General features: G+C 29.1%; 1 protein-coding gene across 9 annotated transcripts in view; it reads right to left on the bottom strand.

The window, feature by feature from the left end:
* The window catches only part of Aldh-III (Aldehyde dehydrogenase type III), a 72,681-nt gene that overhangs the window by 16,170 nt on the left and 32,394 nt on the right, over window positions 1-24,117 (bottom strand). For 7 of the 9 annotated variants that reach the window (XM_075313829.1, XM_075313831.1, XM_075313832.1 and 4 more), the window contains 2 exons: window positions 21,239-21,276; window positions 18,435-18,493 (listed from right to left, as the gene is read on the bottom strand). In XM_075313829.1, coding sequence (XP_075169944.1) covers window positions 18,435-18,493; window positions 21,239-21,276 — 97 coding nt within the window. Of the gene's footprint in view, window positions 1-18,434; window positions 18,494-21,238; window positions 21,277-21,752; window positions 22,045-24,117 lie in introns of those variants that run through there. The other 2 variants (XM_075313836.1, XM_075313835.1) reach the window with 2 other exon arrangements.

Genomic DNA, 24,117 nt, shown 5'->3' with positions numbered 1-24,117 from the left:
TTGCCAAAGACATAATGTGTCTATCTCGTCTCCTTCTGGGTGTTGCAAACATATGAACTAACTTATAATACCCTGTTCCACAGTATTGCGCAGGGTATAAAAATTTTTAATTATATTTAGGATTTTAAAGGAAAGTGTCCGTAAAGTTAGGAAACAAATAATCTTATAATTATTACGTCGAAAAAATTAGAAGAAATTATCTTTAAATTAACTGAGATATTGATTTTTTTGGATTAAAGAAAAAAGCTTCAAAATTAGGCTAAAACTTATTTTGAGGATTTTACATCTTCCGTTTTTTTTTTTTTTTTAATTAAATAATTTTTACTTTGAAGTATCTCTTATAATTTGGTTTTATTTGTACATGAATACATTTGTTGATATATTGCAAAAGAGCATGAAAATTAGCTACCTAAAAATATCTTTTAAAGAAGCGACATCCTTAGCTTGGAATCAATACAAAAATCCTTAAGGTAAGGTTAAAATCTTTGGATTAAAGTAAATTTGTTTTGTTATTAGTGTATTTTGGAAATGTTTCGTTATTGGTGGTTGAAGTTTTTGGTATCAAATAAAGGCACAATCTATAACTTTGTACTTCTTTTATAATTCATCATTTATATTAATATAAATGTTATATTTATTAGTTCGACAAAAAATGATTCACATATTTGGAAAGTTTATTCATTAGCAGAAATTTAATTTAAAAGTATTTTACTTAGCTTTTAATATTTTTGATAATGAAAATAAAACTTATAGCAAACATTTTGAACCAGTTATTGGTTATTTATGCTAATTAATACTAAAAATAAATATTAGCTTCAAGGCAAAAAGCTCATCAAAATTTAGAATTGGAGGTTTGAAAATCACTGTGCAAAAGAAAATGAAATTGAAATTCCAATTGCCTTTGTATTTGATGAGAATGCTTAAAGAACCCATGAATATAATGTCGATTGTCAGCTAAGGGTTGGATTAGTCATATATGGCAATTCGCGATTTTTTTTGTTTTAATTTTCTATTCAAAAGTAACGTGAGAAAATACATAAATTAATCGCAAATCGTTTCGACTGTGTGTGTGCTTTGTTAATGACGGAGGGAGTTGGAGAATTACTTCCGAATTTGAACAAAACAAAGGTTAGGGGTTTGAGGAGGGGAGATGACGGCGTAAATATTAGCAGATGTATTAATGGACTTTGATGTTATTAATGCTTGTGATGCTTCTTTGCATGCCAAATCAAGGCAGAGCATAACTCAAAAAAGATACATTTTGCACAACCTTCATTTAAAAATATGCTAAATCGTTTCTGGCATGTGTAGAAAGATTTTACCATGCAATTCAAATATCATTGGATTTAAATAATGACATTTTAGATGAATATATTCGGCAAAAACAAGAATAGTGCAGTAGCTGGGTTATAGGCTCTTCATATTACATTGAAAATCCAATTTTTTCGAGATTTGAAATCTCTTTTTTTTTGTAAGGAAAATGACAAATGAAATGTAACTAAACTGGATTTTGTAAATATAATGTGAAGCCCGTATTTGGCATAGGAAATCGACTTTAGAATTTGTCGTTTAAAATAAATTGAAAAATCGTAGTCGACTTTTTGTAATATTAAAAATAGACTTTGGCATTTTCTGAGGCGTTATGGAATTGGGCCCCAGGAAAATAAGCCCCAAAATCCAAATGAAACAGGGCCACAAATGTGAGACGACGATTCATAATGAATATGAGCTTCATGAAAATAATCTCCAACCAAATGCATCGAAAATCGACTCCAAAATAAAATTAGCGCTCATTTTTTCTTTTGATTTAAGAGACCGTTTGAAAATAAACACTGATGTAAAAGGTATAAAGTTTTAAGAAAAAATGAACTATGTGTTACTCATTACGAATTTCTTGGGATTTGAGTAAGCCCACTTTGGACTCTGTCCATAGGGGAAAGAATGAAAAGATAGAACCCCGGCCGAAGGTCGTCCACCGAAAAAACCAAATCTGATGCGATGTCATAACAAAAGATTGCAATACACAACGGATGGAACTAACAACTCTTTACTCCTTCCACTGCCAAGAGGGGTACCGCAAGGATCGATCCTTGGACCCCTCCTCTACTCAATGTATTCGAATGATCTACCTGACCAAATTAAGCATAATCATATTCAAATGTACGCTGATGATGTACAGCTTTACTCCTCATGTAAACTGAATTCCATAGCGACTTATGTATCGAATCTTAACGCAGACCTGCAACGAATACTGAATTGGGCCTCAAAGAGCTGTTTAATACTTAATCCTAATAAGTCGAAGGCAATTCCAATCCATAACAAAAATGTTGACATAGGTGATAACATCAAAATTTATCTAGGATCCACACAAATTGAAATTGTGGATAAAGCAGAGAATCTTGAGGTAATCTTTAATAAGAATCTTACATGGTCTGACCATATTTCTTCGGCCTGTGGAAAAGTATATTCAATGCTAAGAAATCGTTGGACTACCCAACACTTCACACCACTGAATATTAGAATACTGTTAGTAAAAAGCTACATATTACCTACATTACTCTATGCTTCTGAAGTATTCGCTGATATAAATACAACTGACAAAAGAAAACTTCAAACTACTTTTAACAATGCAGTACGAAATGCTTTTGGTTTAAGGCGATTTGACAGAGTGCCACTATATTCATTATTGATACTGAAGTTGCCACTGGAAAGATACTTAATTTGCAAATCATTAGTATTGTTACATAAAATAATTCACACCAGTAAACCTTCATATCTATATGCGAATTTGATCTTCGCCCGATCATCAAGAAGGGAAAACATTGTACAAATCGCAAACCGTCGTCACTCATCAGAAAGACATTTTTTATCAGCACGATCCGTCTCTGGAATCAACTCCCTAATAAGCTGCAATTAATAACCAATACACAACGATTCAAGAGGAATATCCTGGAATATTATTAAACCATGTGAAATACTTTAGTACTGGGGAAGCTACATTTTTTTAACACTAAAATAATACATTTTAGAATACTGTTATTTATTTATACTTATATGTTATTTTATTTTAATTTTGATTGTAATTTAATTTCATACATTTTAATAACAATATTATAATCAGGGTTGGTCTGTCACAAACTGTGACTTTTGCGACATACATTTGCGACGGTATAATACGTATGTCGCAAAAGTCGCAAACCTACTGTAGAAAACCAAATTTTGAATAGAAGAAATCCTGAACATTTTTGAATTTAGTTTGTCAGCATTGGCTGTGAGTTTCTGCAGAAATTTGTGAAAGTTTTCCCATGGTCAAGCCTATTTTCTAAGGTGGTATCGAATTTCCCGTTGGTGAGTGTTCAAAATACCTTGGGGTTATATTGGACAGGAGACTGAACTTAAACCTAAGAAAGGACGAGAAAATCAACGGTTACCCTGTACTCGTGCAAAAGGCAATAGGGAAAATGTGGGGACTAAAATCGAAAATTGTGAACCTTCCTAAGAATTGAAACTTCTTCGCACATACCATCATCTTGGATATCATCGAATTCGCTGCCTAGCTGACGCGACTAAAGTATTTTGTTACTTTTTCTACATTTGCGACGCGTATGTGACGTTTACGACGTTTACAACTTTGCGACAGTTGCAAACCTAAAAAAGTTTGATACAGACCATCTCTGATTGTAATCTAACCATGTTACTCCAGTACTATAATTCATAAGATTCAATCTTGTTGTGCTGGAAATACCATTCAATAAATGAAATGAAATGAAATGAAAAAAGTATATACAGTTGCAACCCTTGTGAAATCACAGAATGCTAAAATACGCCCCATTTGAAAACGAGGCACAATCTCAGAAAGGAGATTGGGGTTTATTTTCATTTGAAATATTGGGGTTCATAATGCAAACGGTCCCCAAAATTGAAATGAAATTACTTGCATATATTTTTGGGGTCCTACTTCACTTAGGTTTTGGTAAATTTTGAAAAAATCTAAAAGTCTTTACTTTCAAAACGTCAATTTTTTTATTCTCATTACAATCCCTAGGATGTGTAAAAAGGTCGCTAACTTCGTATTTTTTTAGTACTTTTTCTGTAAAAAGGTACCAATTTATTAAAAAAAAAATAACAATTATGAAATATACACTTTTAGATGATGATAGAAATCCTTGCAATAAATAAAAAAAGATAAAGAAGTTTTGGAAAATTTTACTAATTGATACAAATTCTTTTTGACAAATTGAGGAACATTCTTTAAAAACTGCCACCGCTATGTCAATTTACAATTTGATTCAACATAGAGATATTTTATTGATCTGCACTTAAATATTATACCGTAACTGCATAAATATTATACCGTAACGGACAGACAGCTGTTATACTTCATGTAACCATGAAACTGTTATACTTCATGTACTACAAGTTATTATTTTGGACTTGTACTATTTTGAAATTAACGTATGTAAAATGACGATACAAAAAACGACAACTAAATAAAACAAAAATAAGAGAAAAAAAAAACAAAACGGTATATTTAGTGGCCAAAGAAACGTGCATACAAGACAAAGAAGCCAGCTCTAGCTAGTGGCTAAGCTATTCTTTTGATTTGTTTTTTTTTTACTATTTATCTTTATAGAAAATTACTAACGTTTTAATCGCTGTCCGCGTGCCAGCCAACCAGCCAGTTATTCACTCATCCACATGGGCAAGAGCAAGGTCAAATCTACTACGATGGTATAGAATAGAGAAGTGGTGAAAATAATGCTCAATCAATTAACACATTGATGAATATTACAAAAGTATCTTTGGATAAATTCGTCATGATCATCATCATATTCTTCAGTATAGCGATGTTTTTGTATATGCAGTAGACTTTGACATTTTCCAACCTACAACACACGATTGTATGGAAAAGTAATTAGAATTAGATTTGCATCTTTTAGATGACATTGTGATCCAATGTTTAAATTCTTTTGTCTTAGCAAAGAACATCACCCTAGAATGCGTTTCGTTTAAAGTTTTATTCAAATTCCTTCGTTGATAATATCATTTGTTTTTGCATTTTTTAATTACCATACAGTTGGTGGTCGATTAATTTTTGTATTCTTTCAAGAATTATATGTCCAACCTTGTAATTGGACAGACATATTTCCGTCTAAGAAGCGAATGCGTTTCTTTGGAAAATAAAAATCAAGAAAAAAAAAAACATAATAACTTTTGTTATCCGCATCCATTTCAAACAACCCGGAATATATTGGATGTTATTGATGATGATTTTTTTGGTTTGGTTCTTTCCAATCATTCTGTCGTATGCATTCTAGCAATTTTGTTCTTTCATGGCTTTAATGATTTGTCTGCTTTACTGATAATATAGATAAAGCCATGCTAATGTCCATTCAATCACGCAAAAAAACAAAAAAAAAAAAAACATATTAGTCTACCAAAATTTTAAGAATATTTTTTTTATTGCTCTTGAAAATTTTGTCAAAACTTTTTCTGTAGAAAGTTTTGTCAGAATTTTATTTCTATAGAAAATTTTGCAAAAAAAATTTTTTTATAGAAAATTTTATAAAAATTTTAATACTTTAGAAAATTTTGTCAAAATTCTATTTCTCTAAAAAATGTTGATAAAATTTTATTTCTCTAGAAAATTTTGTCAAGATTTTATTATTCTAGAAAATTTTGTCAAAATTTTATTATTCTGGAAAATTTTGTCAAAATTTTATTACTCAAGAAAATTTTGTCAAAATTTTATTACTCTAAATTTTTTGGTATAGAAATTTTGGTCAAAATTATATTTATCTACTAAATTTTGTCAAAATTTTATTTTTCCAGAAATTTTTGTCAAAATTGTATTTTTATAAAAAATTAACTACATCTTAGTTGAAGAGGAATATTTTGCCGAATCTACCATATTATCAAGAATTCTACCAATCTACCAAACAGTCAAAAATCTACCATTTTTGGTAGATTTCTACCAACTGTGGCAACGGTGGTTGTTACTCCTTATTATAAAATATAATTAAAAATTAAGTAACCTAAACCGATTTCGGTTCTACGAAAACGTTATCCTGGTGCTATACTACTTTTTCCTCATTATATTTTCGCCAAAGTTATAATTGATATATAATATGATGGTTTTAGCCAAAGGCAATATACCTAAGGAAGATGGGAAATTGGCTACTGAGCACATCAAACCATTTACGGGGTTAGTTCCATACTTTTCGTTTATCGAACCAAACGCGTATACGACAAGTTTGACAAAGCATTAAAATGCAAATAAAAAGAAATTAAGTGCAGGAAATAAATTTCCATAAAGGGGAAAATGTATTCTTTTGTTGTTGCCTAAAATTTAACTTTGTTTCATTAAGAAAATTAAGTTTTTCATTTAAAAAATAAAAAAATTACAAACATGTATAGGTTAGGTTAGGTGGCAGCCCGATGTATCAGGCTCACTTAGACTATTCAGTCCATTGTGAGTGCTGTCCGATTCCATGTTAAGCTCAATCCTTTTTATAGCCGAGTCCGAACGGCGTTCCACATTGCAGTGAAACCACTTAGAGAAGCTTTGAAATCCTCAGAAATGTCACCAGCATTACTGAGGTGGGATAATCCACCGCTGAAAAACTTTTTGGTGTTCGGTCGAAGCAGGAATCGAACCCACGACCTTGTGTATGCAAGGCGGGCATGCTAACCATTGCACCACGGCGGCTCCCAAACATGTATGGAAATAACACCGTCAATGCAACATTTGGTGTGACGCATGCCAATTTCCCATCTTCCTTAGGTGTATTGTCTTTGGTTTTAGCTATATCCAAAAGCTGTGAAAATGCCGCTCGTATTTTGAAATCAATTTCAAGAATGCACACAGAAAAAAAATTCACGAAAATTTTTCCACTGAAATTCTTAATTGATCCAATTAATTTTTAATTCAAATGTCTTCAATCATAGCAATGATAGTATCAATTAAACCTCGGTCAGACACATTAGTCTGGCCAGACCTTTTTCGATTCTAATTGTAATTAAAATACATTTATACTATAGCTAGAGACTTAAAACTTCAGGTACCCTCTTAAAAGTGTATTACCTATCGATGTGTGAATAAATCAGGACGGAAATACGACAGTAATAATGTAATAATATCAACAAAATAGAATATTTTCCATATAAATACATTAAAATACATTAAAATACATTAAAATACATAGTGGGTCTGGCCAGGCCCCATGTGTTACGAATGTGACATGTGTATGACGGAGGGTTAAAAAAATTAATTGAAAGTCAATTAATGATCCAATTAAAATATTAATTGATACTATTAATTTTTGTGATTGGGTTTTGTTTTAATTAAAAAATTTGTTGAATCAATTAAATTTTTAATTGAATATTTTTCAAAACTCAATTAAGATTTTAATTGGAAACATTTTCGTGAAATTTTTTAATTAATTAATAATTAATTTTTTAATTGATACTATCATTTCGGTGATTGAAGACATTTCAATTAAAAAATTAATTGGATCAATTAATTTCGTGATTGAATCAGAAAAAATGTTTTTGTGTGCACTATTCATTAGTATCGAAATCGCCATATATTCAAAATATCTTTAGAAGGAAGACGTCAATTTTTAAGACGAGTACCGTGAATTTAAAGATAATTTCTTCTAAACAAATATGAACTTTCTTTTAATTTAAATATTTGTATATACAGAAAAAAGTTCTGATGCTAAAATTAACTTATTTTTATTACGAAAAAATTAATATTGTTTTAGTTTATTTTTAAGAAACCATCCACGAAAAACTAGTTTTCTCATGTTTAGTTCATATAATTCAAGTGTGCAAAAAATAATTAAAATAAAGATTTTTTTTATATTTGGCAAATTTAACTGAAATCACCTCTCGAAATTTTCGTTGGCTTATATCTAAGGATATTTTTTGGTAACATATGAAATTGTTTTAGTTTACATTGAACTTATTTGTGGTGTCAAATAATTTTATACCTACGTTAAGTTCAAAAATTGCATGGGGCAAGGAAAATTTTCGGAAATAGTAGTAAAATTAAACTAAAACCAATTTTTTTGCAATAAAAATAAATTAAATTTTGCATCGTTTTAACGATCAAAATTAGTTCTAGGTAAATATAAATTTTAAAAAGCTTCTGTTTTTATTTACTATTTATATAAAATTGCCTTTTTTGTTGTATATGTGTATACATATACAATTGATCGATGGGAATGTGTTCCCTGTAGAAAATTCAAAGTAAACAAAGTTTACTAGTACATGATTAACTCATGGAACAGATGTATATCTAAAGATCGCTATGAAAGGCATGGAAACCAGTTTAAATTTGTATAATATTCTATTTATAATATAATAAAAATATTTCCAAGCACTTGCCTGCCTGCCTGTAAGCTCAGTGCATAATATCATATATGTTTATATTAATTGTATGGCATCTGGCCCTTACACCTAGAGAAAAAAATTTTGAATAAGTTGGTGATTGTTTTTATACAATTAATATTTTACTTAAAAGAAAATTCTATAGAATTAAAGTTCGAAAATGGGAAAAGACTTTTTTTAGAATTATTTAACTCTTTTTTTTTAATTGGCGATATGTTAGAATTTTTGCATAAACAACATTTTTGTCAAAATAAGTCGAGGTCAAGTGGTCGAATCATTAAAAACACATTTTTTGTGTTGGGGAAATTTCAGTAATACCATTTATTTATGAGGAAACTACACGTAAAAAAGATTTCGTGTCCATAAATTAAAAACTTTGTGCTTAGCATAGAAAACGCATTTCTCTAAGTTATGTCTTTTTTCTTGTCCAAAAGTCGAACTTTTCAATGAAGGGGTTTTGACCTTATAGTGAAGTGATTCGAGTTAAAACTGGGTATCTTAAAATGAAAGAAAATTTTGTTTGCCTTTGGTCAACTTGTCTTTAATAATTGTGAAAAATTCTTCAAAATTAATGAAATAGTATTTAAATTTGTTGACTTTTTGCTCTTGACAACAAAGCAAAAAAAGCGCTTAAAAACACAAAAAAAGTAAACTATGTTATGGGAAATATGTTTCCTTACTTCTACTTTCCGTTTCTTTCGTTCATAATCAAATCAAAAATCATTAAATAGTGTAATTACAAAAACTTTGGAACCGGGCATGCTTTTTTTCAGTGTACAGTGATCAAAAAACCGGTCAGATTGAATGTCGGGTTTTCTCGCTCCACCCTTTTCAACAGTTGACCGTTGGAGAACAATGGGAAGTAATTTTTTCAAGTGTATGAAATAAAGTAACAATGGGAAATTCCTTCGTAAAAACACTTACAAAACATACGAAATTTTTAGTGGTTTGAGTGAAAAAATAAACAAGTCGTATGAGATGTTCTTCGGTAGTTCATTGGAATTGCGTTACACTGGACAAATATTTGACAGACATCAAAAAAGAATCCATCGCCACAGCCAAGGCAGCAGACATTTTGAGCTCACATTGGATATATATCAACATGGTAGGAATATTCTCGAAAATCCGTATCCAGAAATTTGGAAAATGGTTCTGGAAAAATGTTTAACCCTCATTTTGGTCAAATATTTGCCTAGTGTGACCATAGCCTTAGTCTTGCAAAGGAGGCGGGTTCGATTCACTGTTGCCGCTCGAGCCAAAAATAATTTACCAAACTTTGAAGAAAATTTTACCACAAATCTATCAAATTTAAAAAAAATCTTGCTTTGAAGTTTTTGATCAACTTTTTGTTCGATTCACTGTTGCCGCTCGAGCCAAAAATAATTTACCAAACTTTGAAGAAAATTTTACCACAAATCTACCAAATTTAAAAAAAATCTTGCCTTGAAGTTTTTGATCAACTTTTTGTTGTTAGTATGAAAAAAAAACTTTTTCTTGAAATGAACTGTTTCCTATCAGCGACAGTTTTTTGAGTTGAAAAAACACAAAATTTAGAATAAAGATATTGAATTGTTAGAAGATTTTTTATTTCTATAGAAAATTTTCACAAAATTTTATTTCTCTAAAAATTTTCTCAAAATTTTATTTCTATATAAATTTGGTCAAAATTTTACTTCTATAGAAAATTTTCTAAAAATTTTAATTATATATAAAATTTTGTCAGAATTATATTTCTATAGAAAATGTTTTCAACATTTTAATTCTATAGAAAAATTTCTCAACATTTTATTTCTATAGAAAATTTTCTCAACATTTTATTTCTATAGAAAATTTTCTAAAAATTATATTTCCATACAAAATTTTCCCAAAATTTTATTTCTATAAAAAATTCCCAGAATTTCATTTCTATAGAAAATTTGGTCAAAATGTTATTTCTATAGAAAATTTGGTGAAAATTTTATTTCTATAGAAAATTTGGTGAAAATTTTATTTCTATAGAAAATTTGGTGAAAATTTTATTTCTATAGAACATTTTCTAAAAGATATATTTTTATATAAAATTTTATTTCTATAAAAAATTCCCAGAATTTTGTTTCTATAGAAAATTTGGTCAAAATGTTATTTTTATAAAAAAATTTAGTCAAAATTTTAATTCTCTAGAAAATTTGGTCAACATTTTATTTCTATAGAAAATTTTCCCAAAGTTTTATTTCTATAAAAAATTCTCAGAATTTTATTTCTATAGAAACTGTTCTCAAAATTTTATTTCTATAGAAAAATTTCTCAAAATTTTATTTCTATAGAAAATTTAGTCAAAATTTTATTTCTAAAAATTATATTCTTTAGGAAATTTTCCCAAAATTTTATTTCTAAAAATTATATTCTTTTGGAAATTTTCCCAAAATTTTATTTCTATACAAAATTCCCAGAATTGTATTTCTATAGTCAAAATTTGGTCAAAATGTTGTTTCTATAGAAAATTTTCTAAAAATTTTAATTACATATAAAATTTTGTCAGAATTATATTTATATAGAAACATTTCTCATAATTCTATTTCTATAGAAAATTTGGTCAAAAATTTTATTTTTATAGAAATTTTTCTCAAAATTTTATTTCTATAGAAAATTTTCTCAAAATTTTATTTCTATAAAATCTCTGAATTTTATTTCTATAAAAAATTTGGTCAAAATTTTATTTCTACAGAAAATTTTGTCAAAATTTTATTTATATAGAAAATTGAAGTACCTCTTTGTGGGAGTTGAATATATTGCAAAATCTACCAAAACATCAATAACTCTTCCAATGTACCAAACAGTAAAAAATCTACCAGTTTTGGTAGAATTCTACCAACTATGGCAACCGCGGTTCGATTCCCGGCCAGGGTGAGACACTATAAAAATATTTGCATACTCATATAAAAATTTGCATGGTATTTCATTACGCCTCGTCATCCTTGTTCCATTATTAATAATGATAAATTTAAAATTAACTATAAAATATATACTAACTTCATATAATTAATAGTCATGGTGTAAATATCAATAACAGTAGTTTTTATGGAACCTGTCGTTTTAGACCCTTGAATGTTATAATGGACAATTAAATTATATTAAATCATGTGTGTAATGGATGTTACAACAATGATTTGTAGTTTTTAAAGTGCAAAAAAGAGCTATTTTATTGCATTCACTGGTTATAAATCCAACGTTGTTTTTTTTCTATATATCAATATATTCTTGACTAATGTGAGAAATGACCATACGGCAACGTAGCGTCAGACGACAAAAAAATAACAACATCATTAAACCCCACCATGAACAAACAAATACTATCAGATTCATTTCTAGTGGACATTTACGGCGAGTTGCGAATACATGGTGTTGGTTGTATGGATGATTTTGCAATCGTAATATATATATATATATACTACATAAAAAAAATATACAAACGTGATTATTATAACTATAAACTTCTACCGTCCGGTGAGATAGTGCAATTATGGCATCTACGTGATCTACAATTATATTATAGTATTTAATTTAAACTCAAATGAAACACTAAAACGAACTAACAGTCAGCCAATTAACAAACTCGCTGGGGCTGCTGTCTGCTACTTGGTGGTTTGACCCTTAAACAATGATGTTGCAAATATTGTAGTAACATTAGAGCAATCAAAATTATATTATTTATGAAATTTTTGAGAGTTTTTAATAGACCCTAAGTATGAGAAATAAACTAAATTTTTAATTTAAGCCAGAGTACAAGAAAACTTGTTAATGACCCTGAGCAACTATAATAACAAATCTGTATATGAAAAAAAATCACTTCTCAAGATCTAAGAAAAAAACAATAAAATTCTTTTCCATAAATATTTGAATCTTCTTTTTTTCTGTTTGGTTAAGTTGTAAAATTATGTAAAGGTATCGATACTAATGCTTCCATTAATGTCTAGAATATTTGAATATTAAAATCAATGTTAAATCTTAATGTTTTCCTAATGTCCATTGATATGACGTTAAATGTATAGTAGACTAAGTCTACATTTATACGTTTTTTTTTTCAGAAGATATGGTTTGAATTCAATATCTTTTTTTTTGCTATTTCGTTGGTATGGATATATGAAACATAGATATGCTTATACGAAACAAATACACTAAAAAAAAAACGTGCCATTTGAGTTTTATTTTAGTCAATGGAAATCAATATTTTTTAGTTAAAAATGTTCCAATATGAGAAAAAATATAGACTTAGACTTATTTTGAGGATTTTGCATCTTTGGTTTAATTTTGTTTTTCAAATTAAGAAAATATTTTTTACTTTATAGTAACTGTAATAATTTGGATTTTTAAACTAACGTTTATTTGCACATGAATAGTTTTGTTAATATATTGCGAAGAGACAATGGATTTTGTTTATTTTAATTTTATAGATTAATTTTATAGATTTAAATTTAAAATTAAAATTTATTTAAATGAAGCCTTATCTTTGGCTCGGAACCAATGCCAAAATCTTTAACATAAATTCAAAATCGTTGGATCCAGTTGAGTTACAAGTTTTGCATCAAAAATTTAATGTTTCAAATCATTTTGGTTTTCTTAACATTGAGGACAAAGTTTCCTTACTTGAAAAATTTCTTTTAAATTAGGGTTTTGAACTTTCTTCTTATTTAAATATTTTTGTATCAAAAATGATTAAAGTTCAATTGAACTTTTCAAGTGATATACTATACTAATTTAATTTAATTTATTCTATCTTTTCGCATCCAAGGGGGATGGATCATGCAGTTTATTCTTATAGCTCATTCACATTAGGCTCGAAATCGAGTAAAAGCGGATTTGAAATCCCCTTTTTATAAGGCAAATGACAGTTGAAATCTAGTTAAAGTGGATTTTGCAAGTGTAATGTGAATGAGGTATTATGTTACATTATATGTTGTCTTGACGAATAACATATTTCAATTAAGTTTATAGACATTTGTGAAGTACAAAAAACTCCAAACTTTATGATGCTCTTTTTCAATCTGGTCTTGAAATTTTAATTATAAGTTTCCCATTCCTTCATACATTTCTTGTGGTAGCTATTGCATTATTGTACAGTGAAACCTCTGAAACGTGAACACTCTGAAAAGCGGCCACCTCTCAAACGTGCACAACTTACGTGAGACGTTCACTATATTTTCACATAAAATTTATCTCTTATGTTGTAAGGAGACTCCTTCAAAATTCCTTCAAATTTTTAGGGACTCTGGATGTACACTTTTGGGAGGTTTCACTGTATTTAAAAGTGGATCTTTATAAATACAAATATGTCACACTAAAATTTAAAGAATTGCAGCGATTACTAGATTGAAAAACAAAGAAAATGAAAATAATAAAGATCAGTATCTGTACACAAATCTAAATTTCGAACAAAAGATAAAGAAAGTATTCAACTTAAGATTCAGAAATGTTTTAACTGCATATATTGAACTACTGTAGCATCTGTTTTTTTATGCAAACAAGAAAAGCTGGTTTTCTTTGTGGATAGTAAATATTTTTCTATACAAAAAATAAAACATTCGAAAATAATCTGCAAAGAAAAACTGTTTCTTTGAATGACCTAGATTTTAGGACACAAAAATGTACTCAACACTTAGGAACAGAATCTATTAAAAAGATATTTTTCTTTATGGAAAACATTTCAACTTTCTTAGGAAGTACTTTGTAATAATTCGTATGTTTTTGATAAACCCACTTTATGAAGTTTTTAAGGATTTCGTATTAGGATTATTCCGTGCCGAAGATGCTGCCTACACTGAAAAACTAACTACGTGGTATTAAAGACTACGCAACTTCAATTTTAGGATGCACAATTAACATACTATTAAGGACAAATATCTTTAAAATAATGCAATTTTAATTAAATGAAATGAAATAATCTTTGCTTCAAAATTTTTTTCATTAAATGTAGGACACAAATTTTGAAAATTTGCGTCCTTTCGTTAAAGTTGCATGTCTTTGAACTAAGGAAAAATTTCCATAAAGTAAAGAAACACATTTTTGATTTAAATAAATCGTCCTTAAATTAATTGAAATATTGAATCTTTAGATTTAAGATAAAAACTTTTCAAATATAGGCTAAGACTCATTTTGAGAATTTAGAATCTTTGGTTTAAAGTTTTATTTTGGAATTAAGAAAATATTTTTTACTTTGAAGTATACAATTTGGATTTTTAATCTGGCATTTGTTTGTGCGTGAATAGCTTTATTAATATACCGAGAAAATAGAATGAAAATTCCGTAAATGAGATCTGTATCCTATTTTTAATTTTATAGATCCAGATACCTCGCTAAAAATTTTATTATTTTAAAGAATCCGCATCTTTGGCTCGGAATCAATACCAAAATCCTTAATGAAAGAGCAACATCTTTAAATCCAACTAAACTTTTTTTTAGTGTGGCTTTACACCTAGGCTATTTTTATCGAATTTTCATTCTCTTTTTTGAACTATACTTCAGGGGAAAGTATTTTTTTCTTTGGGTGGCCATAGCAGACCCGATAACTACAAGTTCTGCAGTAAGTCAATAAAATTATGTTAGTATCAAATGTTAGTAACATTGGCAGTTCTGTTATTGTAAGAACTCAGAAAAAATCCATTGTTAAACTCATGCTAAATATAACTTATTTTTATTGCAAAAAAAATATTTTGTTTTAGTTTATTTTTAAAAATTTTTAGAATTTTTTCCCAGCCTAATGTTAAACCAGGGATGATAAATGATGTTGACGAAAAAGTACTAACGTATTAAAAATGTAATTTACGAAGCCAAAAGGTGCTAAAATTACATAATATCAAATTTAAAGACTATTGTAAAAGTATACGTATATTTAAATCGAACCCGATTTGGACATTGTTTTTTTTTTTTTAATTTTTCTAAAAAAAATCATATTTTGCAAAATGTTATTTCTATAGAAAATTTTGACAACATTTTATTTCTATAGAAAATTTTGTCAAAATTTTATTTTTATAGAAAATGTTGACAACATATTATTTCTATGGAAAATTTTGTCAAAAGTTTATTTCAATAGAAAATTTATGAAGAAGTACCTCTTTCTAAAAACTACCAAAATCAAGAAAAAATCACATTTCACGTTTCACATTTGCGTACGAATATTCATCTGAAAAATGTTGAGATCCTATAATAAAAACTAAAATATCCTCATTTTGGAATATGTTTATTTCTTCAATGTCCGCTATTTATAATTTTTAGAGTTGATATCTGAGACACATTCACATTTAGGGCAGAATAACTCTATATAGAGCAATTGTGATGAAAAAGTACCAAATGGCTCGCGGTAGTGCCACGGTGCTTTTTGCAGTCGAAATGTATTGAAAAAAGCAGAAAAGTGTCAACTTTTCAACCCTGTGTTAAACTCAGCGTGAGTATAAATTAAGAGAGGTAATTCATTTTTCCATTAAAACTGTTCACTGTTTTCTGTAGATGTTACATTCGTAGACTGACCTTTTTAGTAGACTTTTATGTCACTATTGTTAAATTCTTTTAATTGAAACGTTCACAGACACTACTTTGTGTATGTGTGGTTTTGTGACAATGAAACTACTTCATTCTCAATTCATACTAGAATTTTTTCGTCATACACGAATATGTTGTAAAAAAAATTGAAGATGTTATAGGAATCTGTGTCTATCACAACCACAATGACGTGCTATTTCCAACATGTATTGGAAATTCATTTTCAATACGATGGAATTTTTAGTTTTTTGTTTACATATTTTGTAGAAATGAATAATGAATTTGGAGGGTTGAAGAGGTAGGTTGTGTTTATCTAGGTCGTTCAACTTGTTTGAGAACATAAAACAAATTAGTTCTAATCTAAACTATAACTTTTATATACAAATATACAATCGTAGCTATCAACTAACACTTAAATATTTGAGAGAAATTAAAAAAAAAAATTATATTACATTTAAATATTTAAAAATTCCACACAATGTCAAAAATGAAGTTTCCAATCAAAATATTTAAAGAACATGTGCGGAAATTGTTGCGGAAAATCTGTTAATTTTGTTTTTCATGCATACCTTTTTGAAAAAAAATATGCAAATTTATTTCTCAATTACAACCTGCATAGTTTTGTGCACATTTCTGTGTGGAACTATTATCTATTGATGCATTAGATCACCACAAGCTTGTTGGTATTGTAACATCTGATTGATATCCAGACAGTAGGTTAGTGTTACCATATGCGATGAGTGACCGACACTTTGATGATTTTTAGGACCAAAAATTGAAAATGAGGATCTTACAAATTGTGATTTTGGATTTATTGTTTTTTTATACTTATTCTGTGGTCATGAATACTTTCCAATTTAATTTGTAGCTTCCTAAAATCAAATAAAACTTTTCTTGTTTGGATTCAAGTAGGAAAAGAGTGCAACAATGAGTGGCAGAACCTTTTAAAAACATTGTTGATGATATTAGTGACTTGAGAAGGAAGACACTGTGATACAGTGAATAGCAATCCCACTATTTATAGAACCCGATGCGCGTTCTCTCCGAATCTCGGCCAATCACCATACAATTTCTTAAAGTTATAAATGACAGGATTCGACACGGTATAATTTTTGATTAGGATTTCGAAAGTTAGTATGACGATTTTTGAATTCCTACCCTCAAAAAAAGTTTACTTGGATCCAAAGATGTTGACCTTCCCTTAGGGATTTTGGTATTGATTCCGAGCAAAAGATGCAGCTTCTTCTATTCACGTAGAAACAAATGCCAGTTTACAAATTCTAATTATAATGGATACCTCAAAGAAAAAAGATTTTCTTAATTCCAAAAAAAACAAAACTTTAAACCAAAGATGCTAAATCCTCAAAATAAGTCGTAGCCTACATTTGAAGCTTTTTTATCTTAAATCTAAAGTTTCAATATTTCAGTTAATTTAATTTCTTTAAATCAAAAATGTGTTTCTTTACTTTAAGGAAAATTAGCCTTAGTTCAAAGATATGGATCCAAAGTTTACTTGGATCCAAAGATGTTGACCTTCCCTTAGGGATTTTGGTATTGATTCCGAGCAAAAGATGCAGCTTCTTCTATTCACGTAGAAACAAATGCCAGTTTAAAAATTCTAATTATATTGGATACCTCAAAGAAAAAAGATTTTCTTAATTCCAAAAAAAAAAACAAAACTTTAAACCAAAGATGCTAAATCCTCAAAATAAGTCATAGCCTACATTTGAAGCTTTTTTATCTTAAATCTAAAGTTTCAATATTTCAGTTAATTTAATTTCTTTAAATCAAAAATGTGTTTCTTTACTTTAAGGAAAATTAGCCTTAGTTCAGAGATATGGGACTTTAACGGAGGGACGCAAATTTCCAAAATTTGTGTCCTAAATTTAATGAAAAAATTTTGAAGCAAAGATTATAAACTTTATTTTAATTAAAATTTCATTATTTTAACGAATTTGTCCAGCCTGTAGTATTAGGTATTCTTCAGTTTACTTGAGAGATAATTTATGAAAGAAGAGTTTACTTTTCTGAGGAACGAAACGAAAAATTTCTTTAAGTACAAATAAAAAATACTACACACAAAGAAAATTTCATTAAAATTGAGCCAACGAAAATTTTTCATTGATACAACGAAACATTTTCATTAAGACATTGAAAATATTGGTTAATAGTACGAAACGTTTCGTTGACTAACAGAAAATTCGTTACAATAACGAAAAATTTCGTTATATCAATGAATTAGTTTCATTGGCTCAATTTTAATGACACATATAACGAAACTTTTTCTACCAGTGTACAGGCAATCGTTGCAACGCTTGTCATGAATTTAAATTTATTGCTTTAGAATAAAGGGAAATTTCGCTTGTCTAAAAAATAGCCCCCGAGGAAAGTATTTTTTCTTTGTGTGTATCTGACGTATAGTAAAACCGTGTAATATTTACAGATTTTTAGCAAAAAATTGCTATGTTTTTGGGGATGATTAAATAGGAAATCTGGTAACATTGTAGGAATGTAGTAGGTTCACTTACCTGAAACTAAGATCTCGCGTTTTTCCATTGACAAAAGCTGTACGGCATCTTTGCAATATCTGTTGATGTTGTTGTTGTTGTCATTGTTTTATTTTTGTGGTGTAGTTGGGATAGCATTACACGATATGGTCATATTGGACGGGAGTCGATGTAAAACATACCAAATATAAAAAGAGAGAAACAAAAACACAAATATTATGAAATTAATGTTATGAAACCAGGTGAAAAACATTCATGTTAAGCATTACAATGGAGCAATGAAAAGTGACTGGAAAAACTGGGTTTTTTAATGGAGGTTTTGCAAAGAAATGAAAACCAAGGATCGTGATGCCTTATTTCTATTTTAAGCTAAGTCGATTGTAGTTGTTATTTTAATATTACATAGAACAAGTATATACGGCCGTAAGTTCGGCCGGGCCGAATCTTATGTACCCTCTACCATGGATTGCGTAGACACTTCTTCTGAAGACTGTCATCCAAAATCTAATTACTTGGGTTGCAGTATCAATTGCCGATGCCAAGGTATCTTAAAACTTCTAAATTGCAAGGGAGTCCATATGTGGTATATATTAAATTAAAAAAGGCAGATAAAATACGTATATAATTAAGTTTGACAAAATTGTCTATAGAAATAAAATTTTGACAATATTTTCTATAGAAGTAAAATAGAATAGAAATAAAATTTTAACAAAATTTTCTATAGAAATAAAATTTTGTCAAAAATTTTCTATAGAAATAAAATTTTTCCAAAATTTTCTATAGAAATAAAATTTTGCCAAAATTTTCTATAGAAATAAAATTTGACAAAATTTTCTATAGGAATAAAATTTTGACAAAATTTTCCGTAAAAATAAAATTTTGACAAAATTTTCTATAGAAATAAAATTTTGGTAGATTATTTTTGGCTCGAGTGGCAACCATGATTATGAACCGATATGGACCAAGTTTTGTGTGATTGGCGATCGGCTGTATATAACTATAGACCTATGTGGACCAATTTTGGCTTGGTTGTTAGAGACCACATACTAACACCACGTTCCAAATTTCAACCGGATCGGATAAATTTTGCTCCTGCAAGAGGCTCCGGAGGTCAAATCTGGGGATCGGTTTATATGAGGGCGATATATAATTATGGACCGATATGGACCAATTTTTGCATGGTTCTTAGAGACCATATACTAATACCATGTACCAAATTTCAGCCGGATCGGATGAAGTTTGCTGCTCTTAGAGTACCCGCAAACCAAATCTGGGGATCGGTTTATCAATAACAACTACTTGTGCCAAGTTTGAAGTCGATAGCTTGTTTCGTTCGGAAGTTAGCGTGATTTCAACAGACGGACGGACGGACATGCTTAGATCGACTCAGAATTTCACCTCGACCCAGAATATATATACTTTATGGGGTCTTAGAGCAATATTTCGATGTGTTACCCTCCTATGGTGGAGGGTATAAAAATTTATAAATCATATTTTTTTTGCAAATTATTGTAGAATTAAAAAATTAATTGATCCAATTAAAAAAACTAATTGATACAATAAATTTTTGTGATAGATTTTTGTTTCAATTAAAAAAATTATTGAATCAATTCAATTTTTAATTGAATATATTTTAAAACTCAACTAAGATTTTAATTGCAAAAATTTTCGTGAATTTTTTTTCTGTGCATATACCGAATTCGTTATTATAACGAATTTTCTGTTAATCAACGAAACGATTCGTACAATTAACGATTTATTGGTCTTAATGCAAATGTTTCATTATATAAATGAAAAATTTTCGTTGGCTCAATTTTAATGAAATTTTCTTTGTGTGTAGGGTTGCCATATGTGAACAATTACACATGTCTACATTTCATTAAATGATCCCCGATCAATGAGGGTATTGCGTCCTCCAGACTATAAGTTTTTCCGGACGGAATGTTTGTGTTTGTAAAGAATCTTACAGTGTGTCGAATCGATACGAATTGTCGGCGATGACTAAATAATCGGTAAATGTGTTATCGATCCCATAAGCATGCAGCAGTATCGATTATACCTTCGGACTTAACCAATATATGGGATATGTTCGACACGACCACTGTCGTCCGGTAAAATTATAGTCTGCATTGCGCATAAAGTAAGAATTTTGAACATATGTATATTGGTTATAAAACTCGTTTAAATTATTTTACTTATTGTTTATTTTGTACAATTATTTGTTTTTTAAAACTTCGATTTTGAATTTTTTGGAGGGCAACTCTTGCCGAAAAGTATCTGACATTCTGATGGTAACATCACCATTAAGGATGGCATCATTCTATGTACTGCGCATGTTAACAAAATGGCTTTACTCTAACAGCTGACGATATTTTTTGCCATAAGTTGTTTCGAAATATAATTATTATTATATTCAAGATTTTTGAATTTATTTGAGTACTTGAAAAGAAAATGCCAGATACCAATGTATGCATGCCTCACTATACGTACACAGTCTTCAGTACAAATCCAATAAGGGGGTGATGGCTCAATTTTGTCTTATATACTAACTTCCCAAATTAGCATTAAAATTGTAAAATAAATAAAAACAAAACAATTGTATCAGCGATGCATAGTTTTAATCTGTAAGGCATTTTTACATATTTGGAAAAGACTACGATATGACTGGATTTTTTTTCTTAAGGTAAATTAACGCATTCAAATGTATAAAATGCAAAGTATACCAAATCGACTTAGCCTACAATGAACAATAAGGTATCAAGATAGGTTTGTATGCACATGTGTGTTCATGTGCATGTGAGTGCAAAAACAAATGTTTTACTTACATCGTCGTAACTGGTCATTTTGTCCTCTGGCTGAGTATCTGAAAGTTTGCACCAAAAAAGGATGTGGAATTAGCAATTGTTTCTTTTTTTAATTTCAATTCTTTATTTTTCTAAAAATTACTCGAAAATTCTCACAAATTACTTAAATTACTTTCGCTATTTTTTCTTTATTTTTTGTTTCTTTCATTCACACTCTGCACCAGCAGATTTCGTTTCAATGTTATTCCACAAAAAAAAAACAACAACAACAACAAACGACTTGAATTCTAATTTGGAATGCACATAAATGTAGTTGGAACAGCAGCCTTATATCATCTGCACTCTTCTCTGTTATGTTCAAAACTTTTCTTGGGGTTTTGTTCAATTTATTCGTTTGGGTTGATTGTTGTTCTATGTTCTATGTGAAGAAGATGAATCAACGAGGGCCACTCAGAAGACCGCCGACCCACACTGAGAGGTCTACGAAAAGTTATAATCTTTGCTATATTTTTCAATGATACCCCAACTCACTCACTTTGAGCAGAAACAACACGGAACACTTTGTTAAATTACCATTAATGAATGAGACAACAGATCAAAACGAAGGAGAAAAGAATCAACCAAATAAACCCCCAAAACAAAAATTCAGATGTTGCTAGGTAAGTAGGTATGTTTTCTTTGACTTGTGTATATTATTCGACGGTTCCGTTCGTATGTATGACAAAAAAATGCTTTTTCGGCCGGCAAAGTTTCGAATAAAAACTGCAGAGGTTTCCGGTGAACACGTTTTAATAAGACAAGCGTTAAAAGTAAACTGATTTGTTCAATATATCTTCAACAGTAAAGTAGTTGCATGAGGAGACTTCAATATTTTATAACGTTTGAATAAACTTTCGTGTTTTCTCTCTCCTCTAATTTAAATCAGCTGTTTTGTTTGTACAGTCGTAGAATTCTCTCAACAGAATATTCAATGAAGAGAGCAGCAATATAAAATGTCCAAATGACAGTTGTCAGACAGGGTTGTATCAATGTTAAGCATAACGGTCAATATGTATTTGAATATATTATTGGTAGATGTTTGCAAAGACCGTTTATAATTTGGTCTGTGTTATTTGTGCAGAAAATATGTTAACATATTTTTAGGCGCTAACAATTAATGTTAAGGTTCATTAACACATAAAATTGTAGACAATGTTTTTTTTTTGCAAATTCATAGCAGGAGCCAATGTCTCAAATTCTCTTTTTTATATTTGAAGATTCTAATATTACAAAATAAATTTATTCTGATTAAAATAAGAAAGAAATAGCTAAACTCGGGGGCTGATTGTTCACATTCAAGAAATTTGTGAGTTATTATCAAAAGTAAGACTTTGTGCCACATGTTAAGAAGATTTAGTGTCTAAAGGGCAAAGAGTAGACACATTGTACATATATGGCAGTTAACAGTGGAAGTTTCTGCGTCGTTTCGTGAGAGACTCTGAAACATGGACCCACTGTTACACATTGAAGAATAGGAAATAGTGAAGCAGCTCCAAAGTACGCATAGACAGTACATCTTGACGGAATCTACGATTGACGAAGAAAAGCATCAGCACACACCCAGTGTTGCCAATATTGGGGATTTTTCCCCAAATTGGGGATATTTTTTCATGAATGGGGGTGAAATTTCTGAGTTGGGGACTTTGGGAATTTTATTTCTATAGAAAATGTTTTAAAAATTTTATTTCTATAGAAAGTTTTGTCAACATTTTATTTCTATGGAAAATGTTTTCAAAATTTTATTTCTATAGAAAGTTTTGTCAACATTTTATTTCTATGGAAAATGTTTTCAAAATTTTATTTCTATAGGAAATTTTGTCAAAATGTTATTTCTATAGAAAATTTTTTCAAAATTTTATTTCTATAGAAAAATTTGTCAAAATTGTATTTCTATAGAAAATTTTGACAAAATTTTATTTCTATAGAAAATTTTGTCAAAATTTTATTCCCAGCAAAAAAATTTGGAAGTTCTTCCAAAGGCTCAAATTTAAAAGCAATTCCAAAAGATGTACTCCCAAAGATGTTCTTTATTTTAACAACACAGGAAGTTCTTTTAATTCAATTATTTACAACACGCTTTTGTCTTATTTTTAATGCGTCAATTTAATTTTTGTGTTTCAAAAAGGTTAAAAACATAGTAGTCATTAATAAAATGGTATCAATTATTGAAGTTTTGTCGAAAAAAATTCTAAATCCATTCAAGAAATATTGCGAATGTTTCAAAATATTTTAATTCAAACATTTTAGACAAGCGTTAGAATGCATTAAAAATCATAAAAATTTATGAAAATTATTTATTTGACAAAATATAACAAAATTTTTTAATTCACAAAACAATGAATTCGGATCACACCTTAAGACGTGATGCAAATTCAGTGCAACGGCTGTTGAAATGGTGGACATCCGTCCTATGACAAGCCCATGTTAAATTCATCACTTCTGTGCCAATTTTTCACTACTTCCGGATCCAAAAAGAACATTTTCACTACTTTTTTGGCGACGCTTTTTTTGCTGGGAATTTCTATAGAAATTTTACTACTTGAATATTTAGAAGTAGATTTTCGTTCATAAATACAATGTGACCAAACTCCGATTTTCATATTTTCAGCATTTGGAAGACGATCACCAGTCTCTGGGTGTTGGGGTTCGAAATCGTGATTTTATTGTAGCTTGCTTGATTTAACAAAATTTTTATTTTTAAATTATTACTGATATTCTTCAGCAGAGCCTTTTGCTTTTTTTCGTAAAAAAATTGTCAAAAATATATTGAGGATTTTTGTGAGGAATTCAAATTTAAATTGGGGGTTTTTGGGGACGAAAACATCATAATTTGGGGACAAGAGCCAGAAAAATACTGGCAA

Source organism: Haematobia irritans, chromosome 5, assembly GCF_050003625.1.
Source record: "Haematobia irritans isolate KBUSLIRL chromosome 5, ASM5000362v1, whole genome shotgun sequence".
In the NCBI taxonomy this organism is placed as follows: domain Eukaryota; kingdom Metazoa; phylum Arthropoda; class Insecta; order Diptera; family Muscidae; genus Haematobia; species Haematobia irritans.
The sequence above is the reverse complement of the archived record's forward strand: the minus strand, read 5'-3'. Positions and strand labels throughout refer to the sequence as shown.